The sequence below is a fragment of the Cicer arietinum genome, chromosome 6 (assembly GCF_000331145.2).
Source record: "Cicer arietinum cultivar CDC Frontier isolate Library 1 chromosome 6, Cicar.CDCFrontier_v2.0, whole genome shotgun sequence".
Lineage (NCBI taxonomy): Eukaryota > Viridiplantae > Streptophyta > Magnoliopsida > Fabales > Fabaceae > Cicer > Cicer arietinum.
This window is the reverse complement of record NC_021165.2, coordinates 58,167,075-58,177,772: the sequence shown is the minus strand read 5'-3', so window position 1 is coordinate 58,177,772 and position 10,698 is coordinate 58,167,075. Positions and strand designations below refer to the sequence as shown.

The 10,698-nt window shown below is 30.9% G+C and overlaps 1 protein-coding gene across 1 annotated transcript; it reads right to left on the bottom strand.

The window, feature by feature from the left end:
* Positions 1-8,687: 8,687 nt before the first annotated feature.
* On the bottom strand, positions 8,688-10,274 carry LOC140920793 (uncharacterized). Its single transcript, XM_073369628.1, has 3 exons — positions 9,864-10,274; positions 9,284-9,629; positions 8,688-9,088 (listed from the first exon to the last, which is right to left on the bottom strand). The coding sequence occupies exons 1-3, from the start codon at positions 10,272-10,274 to the stop codon at positions 8,688-8,690; spliced, it is 1,158 nt and encodes a 385-aa protein (XP_073225729.1).
* Positions 10,275-10,698: the final 424 nt, after the last annotated feature.

Sequence of the window (10,698 nt, the reverse complement as noted above, 5' to 3'; positions counted from 1 at the left end):
CTTTCCCTTGATTGATATCTCTTAAGGAACCCTTTAATTTCTCTTTATATGACCTGTTTTTCCACAGTTATAGCATATCACTTCTTTTCTAGTCCTCGACTTGCTATGACTTTCTGAATTTGTGCATCTTTGGAAGTGCCTAGATTGGCTTCTCCCCCGTGACTCTATAACTAGTGCTTCTACTTTGAGGAAGAACCAATCAAACCACATTCCTTTCTTCGAGCTTCTTCATTCAACATAGTTTCTTTAACTATTGATATTTTTTAGCTTTCCACTTGGAGTTGAATTGGTCAATGTCACAACAAGGACTTCCCAATTATCAAGCAATGAACTCGACAATAACTACACTTGCATCTCATCATCTAATTTATTATATGTCGTTGTCAACTGATTCACTGTATTATGAAAAATACTATATGCTATGCCATTGAATCCCCATCTTTGTATTTCATATTCACCATCTTCTGAATCAAGAATGCTTTATTTCGCACATTATTTCATTTATACATCTCTTTTAATTTCTCTCACATTTTGTTAGCATCTACTTCACTTTCAACATGTGGGTATACACTAAGATCCAACAATTGTCTCAGCCACGCCACTGCCTTTCTATTCATCTTTTTCCAGTCAGCGTCCGATTTATCAATGGGTTTAACAGTGTTACCCTCAATAGGATCATACCAATCTTTACTATATAACATGTCTTCCATGAGAGTCTTCCAAAGTGTAATATTAGAAGAGTTGGGGTTAATCATATTCACATCAATCGAACTCTAGATACCATTTTGTTGAGAAAAAAAACCCAAAGATAATTATCTCAATAATGATGAAAATTTCCCTCCACCTGCGCAGATAAATGACCAAATAAAAAAAATACAATTTCATAGAGCAACAATAATCGACAGAAAATTAAATAAGAGACAAACACAAATTTTTAACATGAAAATTTTTCCTCATAATGAGAGAATAAAAATTATGGTACCTAGTCCAGTAGAAACTTCCAATAGAAAGTTGGATGAGCTTTATTCACAACATGTAATTCTTGAAGATGCGACTTTAGCCATATTAATTAAGCATTTACAACTGCAAGACTCCTATATTTTGCCTCAATGCTTTGATCTAGAAACCACTGGATGCTTATCTGAAGATCATGAAACCAATTTATTTATCAAATAAACACAATAACCTGTAGTGGAACGTCTATCATCAATGTCAGGCCCCCAATTTACATCACACAAAGTAGTCATATGCAGATGTGTAGATTTGGAGATGGCGAGACCAAAGTATGAAATGCCTTGAAGATATCTTAGTATATGTTTAGTTATTGTCCAATGAGCTTCTTTTGGGGGATGCATGAATTGAAAAACTTTGTTAACAACATATGCCATGTTAGATGGAGTGATGGTAACATACTGCTGTCCACCAACAATAGATCTATATAATGAATGATTAGCTACATCGAGAAAGTTTGTTAAGGATAATTTGAGATTAGAAACCATATGAGTAGGCATGTGATTGGGATTTTCCATATTTGCTTGGAGTAAAAGGTCTTGGATGTATTTGGTTTGAGTTAAACTAATGCAGCCAAAGGGTTGATTTTGAACTTGGATGCCTAGAAAATAATGTAAATCACCCATGTGTTTGAGGGGAAAGCTAAAATTGAGAGAACTGGTGAGAGAGTTTATTGCAGACAAAGAGCTACCAATGATTATAATATCAACCACATAGACTAGGATGAAAAGAGTATGTGCTTGTGTTACTTTAGTAAAATAAGAAACATCACTCTTAGTTGATTGAAAGCCCAATTTTGTAAGAAAATATTGCAGTTTCTAAAACCAAGCTCGTAGGGCTTGTTTGAGGCCAAAAAGAGCTTTATTAAGCTTGCAAACTAGTGTGCCATCACCATGAATAAAACCTGGAGTTTGGGCCATGTAGATAGACTCAATGAGATCACCATTTAAAAATAAATTATTGATGTCTATTTGTTGAATAGGCCAATTTTGAGAGAAATCAATAATGAGGATGACTCAAAAGGTTGTAGGCTTTACAATAGGGCTAAATGTCTCAGAAAAATCAAGGCCTTCTTATTGATGCAAACCATTGGCAACCAATCTTGTCTTATACTTAGAACTAGTGTCGTATGGATTATATTTAATTCTAAAGACCCATTTACATCCTATGATGTTGTTGTCGGAAGGAGGAGGAACAAGACTCCATGTGTTGTTTTGTATAAGGATTGCTTATCTTGATCCATTGCAGTTTTCCAATGAGGCGAGTTGAGAGAAGATTTAATTGATTTTGGCTAAAGATGTCGATTACTAAATGATGAAGTAAGATAAATCTTTGGTTTGAAGATGCCACATTTTCCTCTAGTTGTCGTATTATGATCATTGATAGTGCAAGGTCTAGTTGGGTCAACAGGCTCAAGAGTTGATTGAGATGAAATAGATGAAGTTGAGGTTGGGCTGGAATTAGAAAGGGAGCTATGAGCAAGTGAAATTGACCTAGACAAAGCATAAGCATATGAGGCAGCTAGATGAGTATATTGTCTTGGAATCTTAGAGGAAACAACCGTAGTGGCATCAATAGTAGAAGTATCACGCAAAATAGAAATTTCATCATTAGGTGAAAGTAATGACAGTCTATTTCGATAAGGAAAAAAAGCTAAAATAGGTACATATTCATAAGAGGAATCAACAAAAACAACATGATTAGGCGTATGATTATGTAATTGAGGATCAACTTGAAAAGGAAACAAATTTTCATAAAAAATGACATGTCTTGAAATGTAAATTCTACCATTCAGAGCTAAACATATATAACCTTTATGAGATGAGCTATTGCCCAAAAATACACATTGTTGATATCCAAATTGCAATTTATGTTTGTTATAGGGTCTTAAATAGGGATGGCAAGCACATCAAAAAACTTTAAAGGCATTGTAATCAGACATTTGATGAAAAAGAACTTGTAAAGAAGAGCAATTATTAAGAATTGGAGTTAGTGATCTGTTAATGATATGGACAACAATTTTGAAAGCTTCATCCCAATAGTGTAAAAACATAGATGCATTTGCCAATAATGTAAGGAAAACGTCAATGATATGACAATGCTTTCTTTCAGCAGAACCATTTTGTGCATGTATAAGGACAACTTACTTGATGGATGATGCCATGATTATAAAGAAATTTGGCAAAGGCTACATACGTTTTTACCACCATCAGTTTGTAGAGACTTAATCTTAAGTCCAAGTTGATTTTCAATCATTGTTTTAAAATGAGCAAAGTATGTAAAGGCTTCAGATTTAGCTTGTAACAAGTAAATTCAAGTAAATTTGAAATAAGCATCAATAAAATGTGCGTAATATTTGCTATCATTAGTAGATGTAATGGGTGCAGGACCCCAAATATCATAGTGAATAAGTTGAAGAGGAGAATCTTATATAGTTAAGGAATCATGAAAAAGAAGTTTATGTGATTTACCCAAGCAACATACCTTACAAACTGTGGACATATTAATGGAATGAGAAATATTACAATTATTCAATGCAACAGATACAACTTTACTAGATACACGATCAAGTCTCACATGCCAAAAATCATTATCAAATTTAGTATTACAAAGCTTACTCAATTACCTCATATTATCTCATCAATTGAATTACTCAATTTACACCTTTTTTTATTTTTTATTTTGCTTTAAATTTGTTTGTCACGTTGAATGCAAGTGAGTTTCTCCGCTCAAGATCAAACTATGACAACAACTTATAGAGTATATGCACTTGTTGGTAAGGGTTTTATATTAGTACGAATAAAATTAAAATTAAAATCGTGAATTAATCTAAAATAAAAAAAAATAAAGTACAAACATTAATATTTGTTAGGTGGACCTACACTATAAATGAAACTCATTAATTTTATTATTATTATTATTATTATTATTATTATTATTATTATTATTATTATTATTATTATTATTATTATTAAAAAAGTAAAAGAAAGAAAAAAAATCAAAGTGTTTTATTAGGTTTGGTTTATGTAAAGAAAAATAAAAGTAATTTAAATAACTAAGAAACATTATGCAAACAGCACTGCAGAAAGAATAAAAATAAAAAGGAAGTGGTAGCCGCACAGTAACATGGAGGAAAAGAAAAGTTTGATTTCAGTGGTAATGGATGTGTAGCAATTTTTTTTTTTCATTTAATCTACAATTTTAGTATCCACTAAATTTGTTATTTTAATATTATGAGTAGTTTTATCTTCTTTAAGATTTACTATGGAATATCCACTTTAGTCGAAGATTATAAATATGTTGTTATTGTTGATTGATGTTCTCTATTGTTATTAAGAATACTATGTATACATTTGTTTTTATTCTCTCAATTTGAGAGAAGTTTTTCACGTTAAAAATTGTGTTTGTTTCATATTTAATTTTTTGTCAATTATTATTGTTATGTGGAATTGTATCTTCTGTTTGACCATTTATCTGCACAGGTGAGAGAAAAATATTATGCATTATTGAGATAATTATTTAGATAATTTTCTCTTGTTTTTCCCCATCATATTTTTGATATATCATTACATCTGTTTTTGTAATAATTATTTGAATTAGATATCTTTTCTAAAACAAACTTAATCATATGTATAAATTTTAATAATTTTTTATTAATATATGAGATGTTGAATTAAAAATTTAAATGAAAATGCATTATCACTAACTTAATGAAAACACAAAATTTTATTTTGTAAATCTATTATATCTATATATATATAATGTATCCAGTGAGAACCGATAGTTATTATGACAAACGAGAACTATTAATAATAGCCATTGCATTTAATTAACGCCTAATATTAATAATAACCATTGGCAAAGTTGTTAGATTATATAAACTCGAAATAACATTCTCAATAGTTAAGTTACAACGATTGAAATATGAAATTTGTGAAATTTGAGCCAATAAAATGTTACATAATAAGAATTGTAATTTGATAGTTACAATAATATTACAATAAACAATAAAAATAGAGATTTAATAAAAATTAAATCCTTAAGTCAAAAAAATATAAAAAAAATATCTTTATTATGGAGTTTTTAATTCGAGTTATTACGAAAATAGAAAGAAAATAAATTTGGAGATATTATAACATATAGTATTTAAGAGTTATTGGGTGGAAATATAATCACATAATTTTTATTCAGTAATTTAGTCTGTATTTTTGTAATAACTCTTAAATATAATAACTCCATATATATATATATATATATATATATATATATATAATGTTTTTATTAAATTAAATGACTTAATTTTTTAAAGTATCTATTTTTATATACAGTAATATTTTTTTTTCTTCAATTTATCCCTTGTTTTAACTATTTTAATTTTGATTCTATCTTTTCATGCCAATTAAACAAGATATTTTTTCTTTTAATTAAATGTATAAATTTGCGGATTCTATTATTTTTATTGATGAACACGTCACTACCTATTTATCCAATAATAATAATAATGGTAAGAAATGTAGTTTGGTCCCTTTTTCATATATGTGGTTGGGGCACACAATAAATTGAAAAGGCCGACTAATTAGATGCGTTGATCGAGTCCCAACTAGGGATGGTAATAAGTAAGATTTGGGTAGAGTATTATAGTACTCGTCTCTATATCCGTGATTTAAATAAATACTCATACTCGTGTTCTTACTCTTATCCTCTGAACACCTAAGTGTCCATACCTGTATCCAATATCCACGCTTTAACTAAAATAGACAATAAATAAATGATATTGTTGTGATTAAATTTAAATACTATCCAAATATCTTAAATCCAATCATAAAGTATTATAGATCAACATATTTTTTAACTCAATATTTCAAATGAACACTTGTTACAATATACATTCAAATATCTATAATAATACTCTATGAAGTTACAAGTCTAACGACAATATTATTTGAGATGTGTAAAAACCATTGATAGGAAGTTACAAATATAGTTATAAAGTTACGATTAATAAGACATAACTCTTAGTTATAAAGTCACAATTATTTACCTATTCATCATAATCAAATTCTTAAATTTTTTACAAACGTTTATCTTTCGATTATAAATATAGTAGTGGTCCAATGATATTAATAGATGTTAAATATAAAAGAAAACAATTAATTAAACTAAACATTAATATAATATATAAATGATATATTTATATAAGTGCGGGAGCGGGACGAGGTACTATAGTACCTGTACTCGCATCCATATCCGCTTGATTTTGCATGTATTATTCGTCTTCGTGCCCATATCCATTATACTAGTTTTTACTCTACCTAGTGAATTTTTTTTATAGGAGTATCCACTAAATCTAAATCTAATTGACATCCCTAGTTCCAACTATTATTATTATTATTATTATTATTATTATTATTATTATTATTATTATTATTATTATTATTATTTTTATATAAAAATTAAAGATTAGGTTCAATTTGTTTCGATTTAAAATAGATAAGAAAATTTTAAAGTTTAATGATCAATTATAAAATAATTTAAATTTATCTTCCTTTCCAGGCCTTCCTTGAGATTTAAGTGCCACGTATAATTATGAATTTGGTACCTATTTTCACAAGTCTTTATTGACTATCAAATACTTATTGTCTTACCAAAAAGATGTACAAAAAAAAGTTATTAACTATTTTAATACACCATAAAGTAAAATAAAATAGCGTTGAAAAAAATCTAAAGATTATATGAGCATTAAAAGTTCATATCGATTCAAAACTACAATAGGATTATAGAAAAATTAATTATATTTATCAAGCTGAATATATAGTAGTAATATACATCACTAGCAACAAAATTCAGTCACCCGCTAATATTGGTGTTTTTGTTTTTTTTTAGTTTTTATTTTTTTATTTTTTTTTAAAATGTATAAATCTTGTAGTGGAACTTTATAGTGTTAGAACATGTTGTATAATTGAGAGGAATTGAAATTGCGAAGAAAAGAGAAGAAAACAAATTATTTAGAAAACGGAGAATGATTAACAGTCTGGAGAATGTAATATGAAGAATGTAATCTGGAGAATGATTGACACTCTGAAATTCATTCAAAAAAATTTTGTATATGTTCTTGGTTATGATGACTTTTATAGAAGCAATTTCTTATTGTACAAGTTATAACAACATCAACTATCTTTTAAACATATTCTAACTAACTAATTAAAAATCAATTTGAATTACATCCAACATGCCCCCTAACTCAAAGTGATTGACATTAATACAAGATTGTTCCTTATCTATTTGAACTTCACCCTCTTCAAGCTTTTAGTTAGGATGTTTGTCTTTTGATCATTGATACTGGAGTGCTCTAGTTTCATCATTCCTTTCATTACTTGATCTCTTAAGAAGTGAAACTTTGTTTCTATATGTTTGCTCCTTCCATAAACACTTGGATGTCTTGCACATTCTTGAGAAAAATGTCATACTTCACCACACCGATAGCACAGTTTCATGCGCTTTGCTGATATGTTCAAACAATCATTGCTTTTCTTATACTTCATCTTTATTTTCACTCTCTGATTCAACAACCTCTCACAAGTTGCATTTTTCACCGCAATCATGCCTTCTTCAGTCAAGGCACTCATGTTCAACAATAAATCAACTTATGTCCCTTTGTCGCCTTGACCAATTGCAGTCTTTAATGCTTCAGATTTTATCTATGTCACCAACTTCATATCCTTTTTCGAAAATCCATTCAGCTGCTGCAAATCAGTCTTATTGCAAACCGAATGACCAACAATTATTGCCATACTGCTAGAAGCTACAACATGAGTTTTAGCCATATCCATTGGCTTCCCTTCCACTTCAAAGATATTCAGCACTTCTGCTTGCCCAACTACTTTGATATTAGTACGAGTTGTTATCTAGTTAAGATAAATAGGTGGACTCTTGACATTGAATCCAACTATGCATGCACTACAAGCCTGTGCTAGGTCCACATCAGTGTCAAATGAGTCATCTATATGTTAAGATACACCACTCACTTCTTCAAAAACATTATTATTCTTGGTCAATACCATGTCCTCAGTCTCGACTAAACTCATCTTTAACAAGCTCTTCCCCAACAATCTCACAGACCTCTTGGTGCTATATGATGTTTTCTTACATACTTCTCTCTACAGCACATAAGATTCTTCAACTCCCAAACTATCACCAGAATACTTTTCCAACTCTTCTGCTTTGTTCTTCAGCACCAAAGTCTTAGTCTCCGCATCTACAAGCTTGTGGAGAACCTATGTCTGATTTTCAAAAAGTTTCTTTTGTTCTTCTAATAATGCAAGTTGTATATCTGTCTCGACTTTCAAGTTCTGGACCACCTTTGTGATGGTCAGGTATTCAATCTCAGCTTCAATCTTCTGTTTAAAAAGCTCATCAACCTTGTACTCTACTTCTCTAAGTTTTTCTTCCGATAAACCTACCATGTTTGCAAATTCTTCCTTAGGAAACTTTCCATTACTCAAGGCTGTTTCAACTTCAACAATCCTCGGATCCTTCAGCGCAAGTACGCCTTGTAAATATTCCTTTTTTCTACGAGTAGAAACTACAGGGACCCTTCTCCTGCAACTTGGCATATTAGCAAAAGTGAATGGAACATTAACATCTTTGTTCTCTTGCTCAACATCTCCTACATCAACTCATGCTCTTGCTACACGGTAGACTGCTTTCCTTTGATTTGTAGTTCTACAAGCTGTAGGAGATTGAACAGCTTGAGTACCAACATCACCTTCCCTTATATTCAAAGTCTTATCCAATCCTTTAACCTCCATCATTCTTGAAGATCTGGTTTGCAGTGTTGTTTTGAAGGTTCTGTTTTTTGACAGTGGGGCCTTCAATACAAGCCTCTTTGCACTATCAAACATCTTTATTTGTCCATGCTTCATCTTTATTGAATATCCCTTTTCAAGCAGTTGTGTAAGACTTAGCATATTGTTTTTCATTCTTGGCACATACAACACATCACATATGAAATATTGATTTCCATATCTCCTTCGAATCAACATATTTCCAACTCCTTCTGCAATTACTTTGTTATTATCTGCAAATTTGTTTTTGCCTTTTATTCTTTCATCAAGACTCACAAATCACTCTTTATGTCCAATCATAGGATTAGAACAACCAGTATCGAGAAACCAGAACTGGGGCAGATAACGTTCTTTGTTTTTAACACTTTTTCCAAAACATTTTTGGTTTGTAGTTGCCATCAACAAGATTATGTCTTAAAATGGAGAACGTTCTCCATTTGTGGTGGACATCAATAACACATCATCTGAATCTGAATCTTCAACTATCATTAGTGCTTCACCATCCTCTCTTTGGACATTCTTGGATCTGCATTCATCTACAAAATGCCCCCATTTTTTATGATTGTAACATTGGATTCCTTTCTTGTTGAATTTCTTCCTGACATTCGAATTCTTGCTGATGTTTTCACTTATGTTATGATTTCTTGAGCTTCTAGCCTCTTCATTAGAATCAATAGTCTCTTTATCAGAATCGTATTTCTTGTACCACTTGATTTTACCCTTACCGTTCTTGTGATTCACATCTCTTTGGCTGGTTTTCTTGCTAACTTGGGTCTACACGGCCTACATTTGAGATGTTGAGGTTGCTACAAACCTTTCTCTTACTTTTAATTCATGAGCTTCAAGAGAGCCTTGCAAATCCTCCGTCTTCATCTTATCATGATCATTTGATTCTTCAATTACCCCCACTATGTTATCTTACCTTTGTGTTAATGTTCTAAGGATCTTTTTAATAACCACCACTTGAGTTACTGATTCACCATTTGTTCTTATCTAATTAACAACAACCTGCACACGATTGAAGCAATCTTCCACAACTTCATCTTCTTCCATCTGCAGTAGTTCGTATTGTCTTCTTAGCATTTGAAGCTTCACTTTCTTGGACTTTCCCCCACATGTATAGTACTTGAACAAGATCTCAGATGCCTCATTTGATGTAGATGCCTTCGAGATCCTCTCAAATTTGTTTGATTCCACACTTTGCTGGATGTGAAACAATGCCTTGCAATCTCTTTTCTTGCAATCTTTGAAAGTTGTTTGTTGTCTTTCTGTTGAATTCACACCAAGTTGTTCATAGCCATCTTGAACAATCTCAAACACTTCTTGAGATTCCAACAACAATCTCATGGATGCATACCACCTCTCCCAATTCTTCCCATCAAGGATTAACAAATACGATGGAAATCCTCCTTCATTCATGCCTTCTTTCTTTCTTTAACTCACACTCGTGTTTCCCAAATTTTGATTCCCCCTCACACATGCACTCGTGTTTCCTAAGAATTATAACCTAAGCTCTTGATGCCAATTGTTAGAACATGTTGTATAATTGAAAGGAATTGAAAATGAGAAGAAAACATAATATTTAGAAAACGGATAATGATTAACAGTCTGGATAATGTAATCTGGAGAATGATTAACAATCTGGAATTCATTCAGAATTTTTTTCTTTATGTTCTTGGTTTTGATGGCTTTTATAGAAGTAGTTGTTGAGACAAAATCCCAAGTTAATGTTTTGATGATAAAGAAATGGTAAATAAGATTATAATTATGATTATGTGCATCTTGGTATTTGATATGTTTGCTTGAGTATGTTAATCAAGATAGGTACCAAGAAAATCAAAAC